This window comes from Salmo trutta, chromosome 2 (assembly GCF_901001165.1).
Source record: "Salmo trutta chromosome 2, fSalTru1.1, whole genome shotgun sequence".
NCBI lineage: Eukaryota > Metazoa > Chordata > Actinopteri > Salmoniformes > Salmonidae > Salmo > Salmo trutta.
In genome coordinates this window covers 8903031-8922263 of record NC_042958.1, presented here as the reverse complement: position 1 = coordinate 8922263, position 19233 = coordinate 8903031, and the positions used below count along the sequence as shown (strand labels likewise).

Here is a 19233-nt window from a genome sequence, read left to right as displayed (position 1 = left end):
CTTAGTTCCAGTGAAGGAAAATCTTAACGCTACACCATTCAATGAAATTGGAGACGATTCTTTGCTTCCAACTTTGTGGCAACAGTTTGGGGAAGGCCATTTCCTGTTTCAGCATGACAATGCCCCCATGCACAAAGAAAGGTCCATACAGAAATAGTTTGTCAAGATCGTTGTGGAAGAACTTTACTGGCCTGCACAGAGCCCTGACCTCAACCCCATCGAACACCTTTGGGATGAATTGGAACGCCGACTGCGAGCCAGGCCTAATCGCCCAACATCAGTGCCAACCTCACTAATGTTCTTGTGGCTGAATGGAAACAAGTCCCCGCAGCAATGTTCCAACATCTAGTGGAAAGCTTTCCCAGGAGAGTGGAGGCTGTTATAGCAGCAAAGGGGGGGACCATCTCCATATTAATGCCCATGATTTGGGAATGAGATGTTTGACGAGCAGGTGTCCATACTTTTGGCCATGTAGTGTATGTTATATAGCTAACAATGATATAACAATTATACAAACAGTATTTACTATGATTGTCCATTACAACAAAAATAAAATGCCATTTCACTACAGATTTGATAACATTGATTGCTTGTCTTTACGCGGATATATATATATATATATATATATAAAACTTGTCATAGTGACTTTCAGCATTAACTATATGAGAATATAAAACAATCAATATATATTTATTCTCTGCTAGAGAACCTATTTAAGATATAAAAACAAATTCAAGAGTGAAAAATAATTTGTAAGGGCTAATATTTTACATCACAATATGGAAACATTTTACAAAAGGCTGAGGCACAAGTCATCTTCCTCAATCAACCTCATCAGCTAATCTGCATATTGCAGACAGTGCCCCCTTGTGGCATTTTGAGCACAGTACCCTAACGTGGCTAGTCCCATTGGCTTTCATTAGAACAGGCAGTTCATGCACTTGACGGTTTTGCTGCCGTAGTCGAGGCACTCCGGGCCGATGCATTCACAGCAGGCGTTGTGGAACCAGCGGTACTTGGAGCCGCCCATGGACTCGCAGTACTGCTTGCACTGGCGGATGGACACGCAGTCATCAAAGTACACCACAGTGCACATGTTATCTGTGGAGGGGAGGGGGAAAAAAACATGGAGAAATAAGCCTTTGAATACAACAGCCAAAAATTTGCAATAACATGCTTAAGCGATATATTGTAGTCTTCACTTTACCTTTATGAAGGTACTCTAAAGCACAAAAGAAGCAAAGTCCTGTTAGTCCACCTCTACATATCATATCAATCCCAGTGTTTATTTAAATGTTTAATAAAAAAAAAAAATCACAATATAAAAGTCCACCTCCACCATGTGACCTTCCATAGTTTGAACTATTGTGCCACAAGTATGCCAGCTGAGCTAAAGCCTAGTAGAGCATAACCTCTTGATAGACATGCATCATCCATCCTAAGGGGCTGCATGTGTTCATCTCTGCCGCCCCACACCCATCCTACCTCATAAGGCGAGGGCATCCCCCACCGCTGGAAGCCTGATTAATGAGCGTGTTTTCCCAAAGGGAAAACAGATCTGGGTCACGGGTTCAGAGAGCGGATACGTAAGGAGCTCGCTCACTCTCTCACCCCCCCCAGATTCCTAGTCAATTAGAATCACTAGGACCAGAGGCTAAGGAGAGGACAACTGGAGCGGATGCACATGAAAGTTCACTAGGCCAGCAGCAATCTACTCAATAATTTACAGGGCTGCTTGGTTTTCAAATAGCGGCCTGCTAAAACCATCAAACGAAAGCCAAGGCCCTGAGATCTCATAAGCTTTTATGGAGGGGTCGAGCCACAGAGCTCAGTTCAAAGCTGCCTTAGCCATGAGTTCATTATAGCTTAGCCCTCCCCTCCTAAAACAATATGGTCCCTGCCAGGGGGATGAGTTAGGGAACTCCTGGGGGTTCCCTAAAATAGTGTGTTGGATCAAAGTCCATATATTTAGCACTTATGGGTTGCCCAATCTGCCCCGGTTTATACCCCTAAAGCCAATTGGGCTGTCCTGATTTGTTATGGGATTTACTACATATTCTATATATGCACAACTATATATATATATATACACACACACACACACACACACACACACACACACACACACACACACACACACACACACACACACACACACACACACACACACACACACACACACACACACACACACACACACACACACACACACACACACACACACACAGTACCAGTCAAAAATTTGGACACACCTATTCAAGGGTTTTTATTTTTACTATTTTCTACATTGTAGAATAATAGTGAAGACATCAAAACCAGGAAATAACACATATGGAATCATGTAGTAACCAAAAAAGTGTTAAAAAATTAAAAATATATTTTGATTTGTTTAAAAGTAGCCACTCTTTGCCTTGACAGCTTTGCACACTCTTGGCATTCTCTCAACCAGCTCCATGAGGAATGCTTTTCCAACAGTCTTGAAGGAGTTCCCACATAGGCTTTTTCTTCACTCTGCGGTCCTATCTCAATTGGGTTGAGGTCGGGTGATTGTGGAGGCCAGTTCATTTAATGCAGCTCTCCACCACAGTCTCCTCTGAACAGTTGATGCTGAGATGTGTCTGTTACTTGAACTGTGTGAACCATGTATTTGGGCTGCAATTTCTGAGGCTGGTAACTCTAATGAACTTATCTTCTGCAGCAGAGGTAACTCTGCATCTTCCATTCCTGTGGCAGTCCTCATGAGAACCAGTTTCATCATAGTGCTTGATGGTTTTTGCAACTGCACTTGAAGAAATGTTAAAAGTTCTTGAAATATTCCGCATTGACTGACCTTCATGTCTTAAAGTAATGATGGTCGTTTCTCTTTGCTTATTTGAGATGTTCTTGCCATAATATGAAATTGGTATTTTACCAAATAGGGATATCTTCTGTATACCACCCTACCTTGTCACAGCACAACTGATTGGCTCAAATGCATTAAGAAGGAAAGAAATTGCACAAATTAACAAGGCACACCTGTTAATTGAAATGCATTCCAGGCGACTACCTCATGAAGCTGGTTGAAAGAATGCCAAGAGTGTGCAAAGCTGTCATCAAGGCAAAGGGTGGCTACTTTGATGAATCTAAAATATACTTTGATTTGTTAAACACTTTTTTGGTTACTACATGATTCCATAGTTGTAAAAGTCTTCACTATTATTCTACAATGTAGAAAATAGTCAAAATAAAGACAAACCCTGCAATGAGTAGGTGTGTCCAAACGTTTGACTGCTACTGTGCCTGTCTGCATGCATGCATGCATCCATCCATACATACATACATTACATAACCACCTCACAAGTCCTCAACTGGCAGCTTCATTAAATAGTACCCACAAAACACCAGTCTCAACGTCAACAGGCGACTCCGGGATGCTGGCCTTCTAGTCAGAGTTCGTCTGTCCAGTGTCTGTGTTCTTAATCTTTTCTTTTTATTGGCCAGTCTGAGATATGGCTTTTTCTTTGCAACTCTGCCTAGAAGGCCAGCATCCCGGAGTCGCCTCTTCACTGTTTATGTTGAGACTGGTGTTTTGCAGGTACTACATCTTACATTTTAGTCATTTAGCAGACACTCTTATCCAGAGCGACTTACAGTAGTGAATGCATACATTTCACCCATTTTTTTTCCTTTTTTCCCCCGTACTGGTCCCCCGTGGGAATCGAACCCACAACCCTGGCGTTGCAAACACCATGCTCTACCAACTGAGCCACACGGGACCTATTTAATGAAGCTGCCAGTTGAGGACTTGTGAGGCATCTGTTTCTCAAACTAGACACTAAATGTACTTGTCCTCTTGCTCAGTTGTGCAACGAGGCCTCCCACTCCTCTTTCTATTTTGGTTAGAGTCAGTTTGTGCTGTTCTGTGAAGGGAGTAGTACACAACTTTGTACAAGATCTTCAGTTTCTTGGCAATTTATCGCATGGAATAGCCTTCCTTTCTCAGAACAAGAATAGACTGACGAGTTTCAGAAGAAAGGTATTTGTTTCTGGCCATTTTGAGCCTGTAATCGAACCCACAAATGCTGATGCTCCAGATACTCAACTAGTCTAAAGAAGGCCAGTTTTATTGCTTCTTTAAATCAGAACAACAGTTTTCAGCTGTGCTAACATAATTGACAAACGGTTTTCTAATGATCAATTAGCCTTTTAAAATGATAAACTTGGATTAGCTAACACAATGTGCCATTGGAACACAGTAGTGATGGTTGCTGATAATGGGCTTCTGTACGCCTATGTAGATATTCCATTAAAAAGCAGCCGTTTCCAGCTACAATAATCATTTACAACATTAACAATGTCTACAGTGTATTTCTGATCAATTTGATGTTATTTTAAATGGACAAAAAAAATAAGTGCTTTTCTTTCAAAAACAAGGACATTTCTAAGTGACCCCAAACTTTTGAACGGAAGTGTATATATAAATAAAATAGTATATTGCAATGTGGAATCTTCAGAGTCTGTTTTGCTGTTGAACTGAGTTTAATACTTTGATAACAGGCACAAGACTGTATGATGTGGCTATGTTTTATTCTCTTATTATGAAATTAGTACACAGCAGCTATTAACATCCCCATAATTCAACCCCCTCGCCCCTCCCTACCTTCAGTACTTTGGGTGTTATCGTAGCTGGCGTGGATACTGTTCCCAGGCAGGGAGACATTTTGGTGCTGGTCCTCCATGGTTTCCAGAAAAGACACCAGGTTCTCGTGGTAAGATAGTTCCTCGGCCACGGGGAAGGATACCACCATCATGTTGATGGGCGCTTCACCCTCGGTGAGGGCGCGGAACAGTGAGGGGATGGGTCGGTAGAGTTCCTCCACTGTGCTTTTGGAGGTAGCTGGAGTGTCACTGTAGTTCCTAGGGTTACACATCCCTGTGAGGGGAGACAGGAAGCAAGTTAGTAAATATTGATAAATAAATAAAATATTTTAATAAATTACTGATAATCAGTAAACCACTATTCTTCTCTTGTTCAAATTACCTTGACTAACCTGTACCCCCGCACACTGTCTCGGTACCCCCTGTATATCCTCATTATTGTTATTTTATTGTGTTACTTTTTATATTTATTTATACTTTAGTTTATTTAGTCAATATTTTCTTAACTCTACTTTCTTAAAACGGCATTGTTGGTTAAGGGCTTGTAAGTAAGCATTTCCCGGTAAGGTCTACACCTGTTGTATTCGGCGCATGTGACAAATAATATGTGATTTGATACTCAACATTCACTGTAAAATCTGATGGAAGCAATATCTTCAACAGTCAGTGAATAAAGGACATAGACATGGAAGGATTTGAAGGAGCTCAATATGATGCAGAAATCAAATACCCATCCTCATTAACCTCATCCATTCTGACACCTCATTAACCGCATCCATTCTGACACCTCATTAACCGCATCCATTCTGACACCTCATTAACCGCATCCATTCTGACACCTCATTAACCGCATCCATTCTGACACCTCATTAACCGCATCCATTCTGACACCTCATTAACCTCATCCATTCTGACACCTCATTAACCTCATCCATTCTGACACCTCATTAACCTCATCCATTCTGACACCTCATCCATTCTGACACCTCATCCAGTCTGACACCTCATCCATTCTGACACCTCATCCATTCTGACACCTCATCCATTCTGACACCTCATTAACCTCATCCATTCTGACACCTCATTAACCTCATCCATTCTGACACCTCATCCATTCTGACACCTCATCCAGTCTGACACCTCATCCATTCTGACACCTCATCCATTCTGACACCTCATCCATTCTGACACCTCATTAACCTCATCCATTCTGACATCTCATTAACCTCATCCATTCTGACACCTCATTAACCTCATCCATTCTGACACCTCATTAACCTCATCCATTCTGACATCTCATTAACCTCATCCATTCTGACACCTCATTAACCTCATCCATTCTGACACCGGTTCTTGTTTGTCCTTTCCAATATGCTCACAACTGCACCTAGTCCGTGGCACCTACCCACACAGTCGCAGCACTCCTCCCACAGTGTGCCAAGACAGAGCATACACTCTTTACAGCAGGAGCAGTTCCCATCCGAGGGCCGGCACTGACACAGCTCCTGTACATCACGACACACACACACACACAAAATGGAAACCACTACATGGACACATTTTATGTACGTGTCAGGACTGATTGTTGCAGAATTTCTCTCCTATCTGGTATAATCCTTCTATCATGTTGTGCACATGTGTGTTAACACTCAGACAATGCAGTAGCCTCAGTCAGGTTTCAGTCGTAACATGAGGAGAGCAAAAACAACATAAGAGGGTTTATTTATCTTGGTGTGTATCGAGCACGTCATAGTTGATACAACGCCAAGAAAATAAACCATATAATATCCTGTCCCTATTTAGAAATCACTAGGGAGATGATGTGTGTGTGTGTGTGTGTGCGAGCTGTGACTGTGTGTGTGTGTTTGTTTTACTGCGTATGCTTGAGGTTTCCACCGGAGTGAGTGGGCCGACCTCAAGTTGCCTGTTCTGTGACTCCTCCAGTGCAGAGCGGTTGAAAGGGAGAACAGAGGTCAAATTCCAGATGTGCAAAGGGATGGCGCTAACTGAGCCCACAGTCAAGTGTGGTTGTGGCAGCACCTTGCCTGACGACTCAAACTGAATTCTTCCGCTGCTCTACGTTCACTACATACTTCAAACTGAGCAATGATGGCAATGTCAAAATGAGGGGTGTTGTAAAAAAACAAAGTCATCAGTAATTGGATAATTTCTAAATCAGAGTATCAAAGCCAATAAAAACGTTGCTTTACCCACGTGTGTTCTGGCTCTGGCCCAACCCATCGGTTTCTGGGACCAATCAGAACGGTTAGAATGTGTTTGCGTTCTAGAAATCGTCGGGGAGGTACACCAGACTCATTGAGGAGAAGAAACTAAAGTCTGTGGCGTAGCGTTCGGCTGGCGCAAGAAGTTTGGGTAGCCAGGCAAAGACCAATGCCCAGGGAAGGTACACATTTATACAGTACCAGTCAAAAGTTTGGACACACCTACTCATTCAAGGCTTTTTCTTTATTTTTACTATTTTCTACATTGTAGAATAATAGTGAAGACAAAACTATGAAATAACACATATGGAATCATGTAGTAACCAAAACAGTGTTGAAGAATCTCAAATATATTTGAGATTCTTCAAAGTAGCCAACCTTTGCCTTGATGACAGATTTGCACACTCTTTGCACACTCTTGGCATTCTCTCAACCAGCTTCATGAGCAAAAAAAAATATGAAAAAACCCCCCAAAAAAAACATGTATGAAATGTATGCATTCACTACTATAAGTCGCTCTGGATAAGGGCGTCTGCTAAATGACTAAAATGCAAATGTAAAATGATGTAATCACCTGGAATGCATTTCAATTAACAGGTGTGCCTTATTAATTTGTGGAATTTCATTCCTTCTTAATGCATTTGAGCCAATCAGTTGTGTTGTGACAAGGTAGGGTGGTATACAGAAGACAGCCCTATTTGGTAAAAGACCAAGTCCATATTATGGCAGCTCAAATAACCAAAGAGAAACGACAGTCCATCATTACTTGAAGGTCAGTCAATGCGGAACATTTCAAGAACTTTGAACATTTCTTCAAGTGCAGTCGCAAAAATCATCAAGCTCTATGATGAAACTGGCTCTCATGAGGACTGTCACAGGAAAGGAAGACCCAGAGTTACCTCTGCTGCAGAGGATACGTTCATTAGAGTTACCAGCCCTGGAAATCGGCAGTTAACTGCACCTCAGATTGCACCTCACAGAGTTCAAGTAACAGACACATCTCAACATCAACTGTTCAGAGGAGACTGCGTGAATCAGGCCTTCATGGTCGAATTGCTGCAAAGAAATCACTACTAAAGGACACCAATAATAAGAAGAGACTTGCTGGGCCAAGAAACACAAGCAATGGACATTAGACCGGTGGACATCTGTGCTTTGGTCTGATGAGTCCAAATTTGAGATTTTTGGTTCCGACCGCCGTGTCTTTGTGAGACGAAGAGTAAATGAACAGATGATCTCCGCATGTGTAGTTCCCACCATGAAGCATGGAGGTGTGATGGTGCTTTGCTGGTGACACTGTCAGTGATTTATTTAGAATTCAAGGCACACTTAACCAACTTAACCATGGCAACCACAGCATTCTGCAGCGATACGCCATCCCATCTGGATTGCGCTTAGTGGGACTATCATTTGTTTTTCAACAGGACAATGACCCAAAACACCTCCAGACTGTGTAAGGGCTATTTGACTTAGAAGAAGAGTGATGGAGAGCTGCATCAGATGAACTGGCCTCCACAATTACCAGACCTCATCCCAATTGAGATGGTTTGGGATGAGTTGGACAGCAGAGTGAAGGAAAAGCAGCCAACAAGTACTCAGCATATGTGGGAACTCCTTCAAGACTGTTGGAAAAGCATTCCATGTGACTACCTCATGAAGCTGGTTGAGAGAAAGCAAAGCTATCATCAAGGCAAAGGGTGGCTACTTTGAAGAATCTCAAATATAACATATTTTGATTTGTTTAATGCTTTTTTGGTTACTACATGTGTTACAGTGAGGGAAAAAAGTATTTGATCCCCTGCTGATTTTGTACGTTTGCCCACTGACAAAGAAATGATCAGTCTATAATTTTAATGGTAGGTTTATTTGAACAGTGAGAGACAGAATAACAACAAAAAAATCCAGAAAAAAAATGCATGTCAAAAATGTTATAAAATGATTTGCATTTTAATGAGGGAAATAAGTATTTGACCCCTCTGAAAAACATGAATTAGTACTTGGTGGCAAAACCCTTGTTGGCAATCACAGAGGTCAGACGTTTCTTGTAGTTGGCCACCTGCTTTGCACACATCTCAGGAGGGATTTTGTCCCACTCCTCTTTGCAGATCTTCTTCAAGTCTTTAAGGTTTCGAGGCTGACGTTTGGCAACTCGAACCTTCAGCTCCCTCCACAGATTTTCTATGGGATTAAGGTCTGGGGACTGGCTAGGCCATTGTAGGACCTTAATGTGCTTCTTCTTGAGCCACTCCTTTGTTGCCTTGGCCGTGTGTTTTGGGTCATTGTCATGCTGGAATACCCATCCACGACCCATTATCTATGCCCTGGCTGAGGGAAGGAGGTTCTCACCCAAGATTTGACGGTATATGGTCCCGTCCATCGTCCCTTTGTTGTGGTGAAGATGTCCTGTCCCCTTAGCAGAAAAACACCCCCAAAGCATAATGTTTCCACCTCCATGTTTGACGGTGGGGATGGTGTTCTTGGGGTCATTGGCAGCATTCCTCCTCCTCCAAACACGGCGAGTTGAGTTGATGCCAAAGAGCTCCATTTTGGTCTCATCTGACCACAACACTTTCACCTAGTTGTCCTCTGAATCATTCAGATGTTCATTGGCAAACTTCAGACGGGCATGTATATGTGCTTTCTTGAGCAGGGGGACCTTGCGGGCGCTGCAGGATTTCAGTCCTTCACGGCGTAGTGTGTTACCAATTTTTTTCTTGGTGATTATGGTCCCAGCTGCCTTGAGATCATTGACAAGATCCTCCCGTGTAGTTCTGGGCTGATTCCTCACCGTTCTCATGAACATTGCAACTCCATGAGGTGAGATCTTGCATGGAGCCCCAGGCCGAGGGATATTGACAGTTCTTTTGTGTTTCTTCCATTTGCGAATAATCGCACCAACTGTTGTCACCTTCTCACCAAGCTGCTTGGCGATGGTCTTGTAGCCCATTCCAGCCTTGTGTAGGTCTACAATCTTGTCCCTGACATCCTTGGAGAGCTCTTTGGTCTTGGTCATGGTGGAGAGTTTGGAATCTGATTGATTGCTTCTGTGGACAGGTGTATTTTATACAGTTAACAAACAGATTAGGAGCACTCCTTTTAAGAGTGTGCTCCTAATCTCAGCTCGTTACCTGTATTAAAGACACCTGGGAGCCAGAAATCTTTCTGATTAAGAGGGGGTCAAATACTTATTTCCCTCATTAAAATGCAAATCAATTTATAACATTTTTGACATGCGCTTTCTGGATTTTTTTGGTTGTTATTCCATCTCTCACTGTTCAAATAAACCTACCATTAAAATTATAGACTGATCATTTCTTTGTCAGTGGGCAAATGTACAAAATCAGCAGGGGATCAAATACTTTTTTCCCCCTCACTGTATGTCATAGTTTTGATGTCTCCACTGTTATTCTACAATGTAGAAAATAGTCAAAAAGAAAATGAGTAGGTGTGTTCAAACTTTTGACTGGTACTGTATCTCCATTGGCTATCTCATGTACAGCCAAGACAGACTAGGCTAAATCCTTTGAGGACACTGTGCAGCTGTAAATTGAAAACCTTCACTTCATTGTAGCCCTGCCAACTCGGCAAGTTTTCTTTTTTTTTTGTTAGTTGAGGGATAACAGCAACTGTCATGGTTTAATGCGCCTTTCCAGCACAAAGAGAATACTGTGATCACAGCAGAGAATTCAGGTTAATGTAAAATGACTTCAGACATACAGAGGAAATGCATAGTGGGAGGTTAATCAAATTTTAGATTAACACCAAGGAGTAAAATGTTGGCAAAATATTGTATGGCAGTCGAACTATACTATGAAAATACAACGATCCCTTATAGAAATTGCATAGAGTTATCTCAACGTGACTTAGAAACATTTTATTAGTGAGAACAAAAAAGTGAACCTAATGCCTTTCCAAAAACGTTATGCTAAGAGTTTAGCCTTCTTACCTGAATGAGACATTTACTGACATCACTGGCACAGAGAGCCTTGTTGCAGGCTGTGGTCATGGAAAGTCCCGAGAGAAGGAAAATAAGTGCAGTGGATAGTAAGATTTGAGTAGACTTCATTCCGACACGCACGAAACAATGGTAACCTGAACCGACAAAACAGAGACAGACAATAACTTAGAATGTACCCCTTATTCAATAAGATAACACAAGACGTCATCCGGGCACAAACATACTAATAAAATACAGGGAAAGTCGTGTCAAGGAACCATCCCCTTGATTCAATTGTTATGGTAACTTGCCCGGTTGCTTCAAAAGGAGCATCATTCCTTTTCTATACAAACCCCAAGTCATCAAACCCATTGCAATGCAAAAAGACATTGGTTTCCCACTTGCTGGCAACTCAATTCTAATAAAGGTTGCTGCGCACTTTCATTAAAACATCTGAATACGTTTCAAATCCATGTTCAAACGTTGTATACCTATTACGGTAGTCTAATTCAATAATAGCATGTTTATCATTCCAGTAGTGCAACACTAAGACTTCAGGGTTACATAAGGAAGGAATGTTACATTTTATCCTAAAATTAAACACTTTGGATACATTGTATGAAAAGTCTGACACTTTTCAGGCTGCGTTTATGGACGAGCCTCGTGTTTTGGAGGGGCAAATACTCAACCCAAAGCTATAAACACCTTTTCTCAACATGAACTAACTAGGAAGAAAGAAGGATGGACTTTTTTTGTCTTGGTAAAGAACCCACACCAAGGAACCATAGAAGTAGTAAATAAACTTACCTTGCCCAAATAGTCGATTCTTGCTCCAGAGGATTCTTGCTCCTTTGTTTACCTATACTTTTCAGAATTAAAGCATGTTCTTCTGTTCTGATGGCGTGACTCTCCCCTCTGGCTAAACAAAGCAGACAGTGGTAGGCAAGCGCCTTAAAGATACAGTTACCATTTCAGGCTGCAGGCACAGCAGCCCCGCGCCCCGCAGCTCAGGTGAACCCGAGCCAAGACAACTATGTCTGCTGGCATCATATAATATGCCATTTCTACTTGCTGTTGTTGTTGTGTGTTGATCTGATTTGTTTAGCTATATTCCACTGTACATATTTATTAGATTGTTACTTAGTAAATAGTAGCAACCATTTTGATAGATACTTTTGATCAATTCACTGATCACATTCACTGATAATAATAGCCAGAAGAGGACTGGGCATCACTCTGAGCCTAGTTCCTTTCTAGGTTTCTTTCTACCCGGCCAGTGTGTTTCTGCCTCTGCATTGCTTGCTTTGAGCTTGGTATCTGTTAAGAACTTTGCAACTGCTGATGTTAAAAGGGCGTTATAAAATAAACGTAATGACCAATAACATTATTAATTATGTAGGCTATATAAAAGTAATCGTTTACAATATTGAGTAATTAAATTGCAAATTGTAGGCTAGACTATGAATGAATAACTGGATATTTCATAATGCATTGCGAATAGTGATGAACGAAGACTAGGTTACTTTGGTTTACTTTAGGGCATTCAATGAAAAATAACCTACCAGTTACATTGTTGCCCCTTTTGTAAGCAGTAGCTGCAACACTTTATCGCAATGTATCATTAGATAGAGAAAATGAAACTAACGGGATTCCGTAGTCAAACCCCGATGACGAAAAAGTCTCCTGAAACCAGTAACGCTATCACCCAGAGCTAGCTACAGCAACATCTCACTATATTTTAGTCAGTAGTATGTTTAATACTCATCTTTGAATTACATTGTTAGCTTGTTTGGACCAGATGGCTGCGAAAATCAACGAGGCGCACGACCATATTGCCAAGGCTGAAAAATAGTAAGGAAATCTTGCTAGCTAGCTGACGTTAGCTAGCCAATTTAGCTGTATTGCTTTTGAGCATTTTATTTCAGTAGGTAACGTTAGCCAGTTCCATAGTATTAACTAGTCTATATTGTAAATATACCTATTTACAACAGAAATAGGAATGACATTGTATTTCTAGTTAATTAAGCATATGATATTTAGCTAGCTAGCCACTATACAGGATTGGAAGCCAGTTGAGCTGGCTGGCTAACGTTAGCGTCTTCCTGCGCTACAGCTATTCCTGACAGTATCACTGCATAAATAATAGGACGTCCACACCTGTATTAAACCCTATGGTAAATCCATATGAGACAACCCTGGTGTTATATTTTCACTGAATATAATGCATTTCCCCCCCACAGTTTAAGGACTAGTTTCATGAAATGGAAGCCTGACTATGACAGTGCTGCATCAGAGTACTCAAAAGCAGGTATTGTATTATAGGCTATTTATTACATTATTCAATACACCTGAAAACATGTCCCCTACTACAACGACTGGTGAACACTAGCCAAGTAAAACTAAACTCCACGATGTACTTCACATCAACAGAGTTGAGCGGTGACTAGTGTGTGCGGACTGGAGCTCCGACATCACATAAAATAAAGTTTGTATAAAAAAAATATAAAAACTACAGAGTTGGGCAATAACACACTGTCAGTATTATGATGCTAGATTGCACTTAATGTTGCTCAAGTTGTCCAATGACATAGCTATTTATTATAAACTGGGTGGTTTGAGCACTGAATGCTGATTGGCTGACAGCCATGGTATATCAGATGTATACTACAGGTATGACAAGACATTTCTTTTTACAGCTCTAATTAAGTTAGCAACCAGTTTATAATAGCAATAAGGCACCTCAGGGGTTTGTGATACATGGCTAATATTAGGGGTGCAACTTTGATTTTAGATAAACACTCCAAATAGCTAATATACCACGGCTAATGGCTGTATCCAGGCACTCTGCGTTGTGTCGAACTTAAGAACAGCCCTTAGCCGTGGTATATTGGCCATATACCACACCCCCTCGGGCCTTATTTCTTAATTATTTATGCATAATGAAGCATTCCCTCCTCCATCTTCCAGCTGTTGCCTTTAAAAATGCCAAGATGCTTGAAGAAGCGAAGGAGGCATACCTGCAAGAGGCAGAAGCCCATACCAACAACAAAACGTATCCTTTCAATGCTCACTTCCTATAGGGGGCTAGGCTTATCACACAATTTTAATGACCATGAATGCTTTCTACAGTAGTCTTGGAAATCGCAGACCTAGGGCATTGTTAATGTGGGTGGCAACCCGTCTGCCTAGGGAGACTACTTTCACAGGGTTGTTTGACAGTTAATGTAGGGATTTTATATGGTACATTTGAACAACATTGACTACAAATCTCATATAAACATCAATGTTTTCTTTAACTTAACTAAATGTTCAGACTATTCCATGCTGCCAAGTGAGTATGAAAGATCTGTCTCATGTAATGCTATTCATAGAATCCAGATGATGTACAATAGACACTGGTTGGTCTACTTTTGTCTGTATTGGATGTTGCTAAGGAGATATTTCTGTTGCAGAGCACTTGAAGCAGCTGGTATGATGCTTAAGGTTAGTGTTAATGTGATAACAGTATCTACACTCATACATTATCAGACGTCGGATCAAATTTGCTGTTATTTTTATTCCATATTTTTAACTCTTTGTTGCCCCACTTCAGGATTAAAGCCATTGTTAGTCAGACATTTGACACATGACTACTGTTTTAGTTTTACTATTAACTAGTTACTGAAGCTAATCATTGACAGACATATGTTTCTCTCCAGGACATGCAGAGGATACCAGAGGCTATCCAGTACATTGAGAGAGCAAGCATGATGTATGTAGAGAACGGCACACCAGACACTGCAGCCTTGGCCCTCGACAGAGCTGGAAAGTACGTAGCCAATATTGATCATCATAGATGGGCTCTAGAAATTAATTCCCTGTCATCATTGGCATGTCACTAAATGTATTGATGATGCTGATACTTGTTTTGATGCTTTTCTTTTTTTTAGTTAAAGGCGTACCTTTCTTTTTTTTGTAGGCTAATCGAATCACAGGATCTAGCAAAAGCAGTGGATCTGTACCAGAAAGCTGCATCAGTGTTTGAGGTACAGCTATATGAGTTCAATATTTGATACTATGGTAGACCAGAAATCATTGTGTTGCTTCCATGCCACTACCTCGGTTCAGGGTCACATTTGTAGGGATCTCACTTATTGCATGACACTTATTGCATGGCAATATTAACACAGTCCTATTTGATATTGAATACATAATGTTGTAATGGTAATGCAATGTGATCAAATCAATTGAAATAGTATTGATATGGCGAATGTATATTTCTGCAGAACGAGGACCGTCTACGTCAAGCTGTAGAGATGCTGGGGAAATCATCAAGACTGCTCGTCAGGCAACACAAGTAAATTCTCACTTGCTTAACAGATTTTTCTACCTGTCCTACTCATTCCCTACCCGCTAACTGTGTTTTTGGCCCGTCAGGCTTGATGAAGCAGCAGTGTCGATTCAGAAGGAGAAGAACATGTATAAAGAAATAGAGAATTACCCAACGTGTTTTAAGGTGCGTTTTACTTATTTAACCTGATAAAGAAAATTGACTGTGTGTTGAAACCAAATTGTTTCCTGTGTGTTTGCTTATCTCCAGAAAACCAGTGCCCAAGTGCTAGTCCACCTTCACAGAAATGACTTCGTAGCAGCAGATAAATGTGTTCGAGAGAGTTACAGGTACTGACTTCACATTCTTTTAACCTTTTATTTAACTAGGCAAGTCAGTTAAGAACAAATTCTTATTTACAATGACGGCCTACCCCGGACAACGCTAGGCCAATTGTGCGCTGGATGTGATACAGCCTGGATTCGAACCAGGGACTGTAGTGACGCCTCTTGCACTGAGATGCAGTGCCTTAGGCCGCTGCGGCACTCAGGAGCTATAATTTCTAATTAAGCAATAAGGCCAATATACCACAGCTAAGGGCTGTTCTTACGAATGACGAAAGGTGGAGTGCCAGGATACAGCTCTTAGCCGTGGTATATTGGTCATATACCACAAACCCCTGAGGTGTCTTATTGCTATTATAAACTGCTTACCAATGTAATTAGAGCAGTAAAAATACATGTTTTGTCATAGCCATGTTATACGGTCTGATATACCATGGCTGTCAGCCAATTAGCATTCAGGGCTCGAACCACCCAGTTTATAATTAAAGATAAATAGGAAAGTAATTGTTATGACTGTTATGTTTGACTAACCATTACTCCTAGTCTGCCAGGCTTCAGTGGGAGCGAGGACTGTATTGCCTTGGAGCAACTCTTGCAGGGCTACGACGAGCAGGATGAGGACCAAGTGCACCGTGTCTGTAACTCGCCCTTATTCAAGTATATGGACAATGATGTGAGTGTGTTGCCTACTATGTAACCAATGTTTATTTCAAAACATGTCATCCCGTTTGAGTGTCTACTTTTAAAATTGGTGTTCAGGGGTGTATTTATTAGGTGGATTCCGTTGAAAAACATTGTCTGTTACAAAATGTTTTGCAACAAAAACCGTTTACTCTAGGAAGAAAATGCAATGAAACAGGGAGGGAGTGGGACCTTCATGAATTTGTCAAATAGAAACACTTGTTTTTGTTGCAAAACATTTTCCTTTGGACTAAACGGTTTCCATTGCAAAACGTGTTGCAGCAGAATCCGATTAATGAATACACCCTTTACTGTCTTCTTTGATCACGTCTAAGGACTTTAAAAGGTATGGGATCATGAGCTGTCCTTTCCATATGAAACCTCTCTCCTAGCCACCCCATAGATGCATTTCCAGGCTAGGCTGAGTAATATAAAGTCAGAGAAGTAGTTTATTAATAGACACAATAGCAGTCCAACTGCTTTTTTACCTGCGTCACCCATCTAGACCCCGCTTCCTTGTTGTTTTGTATGATTTATCTTTTCAATTATCGTAATACTCGAGAAATATGTTTCCCAAACCTCTCCTGATCTATTTCTGAAAGAGACACACACACCTGATTCGTTAGTTAGTTGAATCAGCAAAAACATGGAACTGGCTGAGGGGGGTACTCAAGGAGAGATTTGGAATACACTCTTCTGAGAAACATATACTGTAGAGACCACTAACTTGCCTTAACCTGAACAAAGTGCCAATGGTCTTGCAGTATGCCAAGTTGTCCGTCAGCCTGAGGGTTCCAGGGGGTGGTAAGAAGAAGAAGGCGCCAGCTGCCGATGCTGGGGAAGGAGGAGCAGGAGCCGGAGAGGCTGACGAGGATGAGTATGCCGGTGGGCTATGTTAGCCACAGAACCTGGACTTCCTGTCTGGACCAGAACACTTCCTGTTGCCTGTTAGGAGGGGAGTCTGAATCTTCCACAGCCTGTCCTCCCATTCTGAGCATGTCAGGGGGTTGTGAACTCTGCCTTACCCTCCCATCTCCAGAATCCAAACAACAACTGCAGGCACTCGGACCATCAAGCACAACGAGTTATGCTCAGAACAATAACATAAGCATGGTAACATCAGTGTGGAAAATAATCATATGCTACTCAATGATTTGAATATATATTATTTGTCCCTTTTTGGGTTTACTGTGATTGTAAAATATTCTTTATTTTGCTGCATTTAAAGTGATATAAAATATTAGATTGCTTTTGTTGTATTTGCCTCAGTGGATAGATCAGTGATGTTTTTTATCTTTAAATCTACAACCGTATGCAACAAGATACACAGTGTGAAAATATTGATTTGAACATTTAACTTACAATCTAAAAATGCTGTGCCTCAATGATTGATGTGTAAAGGGGTGGATGAATCAATTTCTGAATTTCTATAGTATAAAGTGTTAAAAACAGCTATTTCAGTTGCTGTTGTCTGTGTGAAGGCTACACTCATATATGGAATCAAATGAATGTTGAGAAAATAATAGTGGGTAATTTGGTATAAAGTGATTTATTTTTTTGTTTCGTCAGGATTTCAGAATGCCTTTCCAGTTTTCATATGGCTATGCTTTTTAACCAACTGAAAGATGATTCCTGTTTACAACTCATCTTAAAATATGTGTCAAGTATTGTGGAGCATGCAGGCTGGATGTTTGTGGCATGCCCTCTTGTGTTTTTACTGAATCAAGTCAGAATGGAATAAAATGGCAGCATGTCAGCTTTCAAACATGTGCTTTATGTTCAGGTCGCTGAACCACAATAACACCACAAACTGGATTCCTTACATAATGTCTCTGCACCTCCATAGTGTATCTTCTTTCTCATGACAAAAAAACAATCTATTCACGTACACCTTGTATTGCATGGATCTGATGGCCTTGATCGCATTTTGGTTGACCGTATGAACTTAACACTAACAATGTAAAAAAAAAACAAGAAAGAGGGGTTTTCAAGCAATACAGGTTACAAGCTTAAAAAAGAATGGCTGTATTGACGCTCTCCTATTCTCAAATCACAGGTCTTCATAGGGGTTCCATGAACATGGACATACTCCATAATATGATAGAAATACTCAGTGTTCATCACATCACTGTTTTTCCCTTTATTGTTTCTCCTAGGTGTCCTACAGGTAAAAAAACAAAACGTATTCCCGTTCTGGTGAGATGATATACATTTCCTGAGAACGACAGCTCCATTGATTACTCTGTAGAAACATCAACATAACAACAAAGTATCTTAACTTGTTTTCCATGTCACAACCTCTCGCTGTTGTCTTGCTGGAAAAGTCAAAGCACTTCCAGTAGGCTACTGTAAGGGAAAATATCTTGGAGAATACAAGTGGCTAGTGTCTCTGTCGCTGCCCCCTGCTCTTCCGTGTAGCTCAAGATAACATGTCTGTTCAAGTTTACAGCCAGCTATCTGGACAGTATATTGCACAACCCATGGTTCATGTTTCCCAATAGGAAAAAGGCCAGACGTCTGTCTGTCTGTCTGTCTGTCTGTGTCATCTCTAACACACTGACTGATGGCTGCAAATCTTCAGAGATGCACTAAAAGAGTACAAACAAAAAACTGCTTCTGCAGTCACCTTTCATGTGTAGGTCACATTGTTTCACTGTAGGCACACCAAAAGACAGGGAGCGCAACAAGCTAGCTTGGAACATCTTGCCGGATTGTGCTTTTTTTTAAAATCTAGCATTCTGAAACTTCATGTCTCTGTCGCCTACTAGGTGGCTCTCTCACTTTGTTTTCTGGTCCCTGGTCCACTTGATCATAGTCTCTGGTGATCGGTACAGGAAGATGAGCTTGGCATACAGGTCTTCCTCTAGCTCCAGCTCGCCCGTCTCTCTGACCAGGAAGATGTCGGTACACAGCTTCAAGATGCGGTCCACGACGGGCAGCTCCTCGAACATGATGGAGTGCGAGATGCCGCTGAAGAACTCGCGCACAAACTTTCCTATGACGAGCACCACCGAGGCATAGAGACCCATGATCCTGTCGGTGAGCAATGTAACACATTATAAGCCTTGTAATTATACATTATAAAGGCTCATACATGCTTAT

The 19233-nt window shown here is 41.2% G+C and overlaps 3 protein-coding genes across 5 annotated transcripts in view; 1 reads left to right on the top strand and 2 right to left on the bottom strand.

Moving 5' to 3' along the window:
- Nucleotides 1–501: 501 nt before the first annotated feature.
- Nucleotides 502–11828, bottom strand: LOC115150080 (twisted gastrulation protein homolog 1-A). Its single transcript, XM_029692993.1, has 5 exons — nt 11605–11828; nt 10807–10952; nt 6044–6143; nt 4640–4912; nt 502–1101 (listed from the first exon to the last, which is right to left on the bottom strand). The coding sequence occupies exons 2-5, from the start codon at nt 10924–10926 to the stop codon at nt 920–922; spliced, it is 675 nt and encodes a 224-aa protein (XP_029548853.1). The 5' UTR covers nt 10927–10952; nt 11605–11828; the 3' UTR covers nt 502–919.
- Nucleotides 11829–12445: 617 nt separating this feature from the next.
- On the top strand, nt 12446–17896 carry LOC115150071 (gamma-soluble NSF attachment protein). Its single transcript, XM_029692980.1, has 12 exons — nt 12446–12648; nt 13038–13105; nt 13765–13849; nt 14111–14128; nt 14250–14280; nt 14496–14605; nt 14756–14822; nt 15063–15133; nt 15214–15292; nt 15377–15456; nt 15994–16123; nt 16896–17896. Exons 1-12 carry the CDS (start codon nt 12596–12598, stop codon nt 17028–17030), a joined length of 927 nt encoding a protein of 308 aa, XP_029548840.1. The 5' UTR covers nt 12446–12595; the 3' UTR covers nt 17031–17896.
- The window catches only part of LOC115150054 (piezo-type mechanosensitive ion channel component 2), an 84294-nt gene continuing 82947 nt past the window's right edge, over nt 17887–19233 (bottom strand). For all 3 annotated transcript variants that reach the window (XM_029692952.1, XM_029692962.1, XM_029692970.1), the window contains one exon: nt 17887–19164. In XM_029692952.1, the coding sequence (XP_029548812.1) occupies nt 18909–19164 (256 nt within the window). In that variant the 3' untranslated portion in view covers nt 17887–18908. The remainder of the gene's footprint in view (nt 19165–19233) is intronic.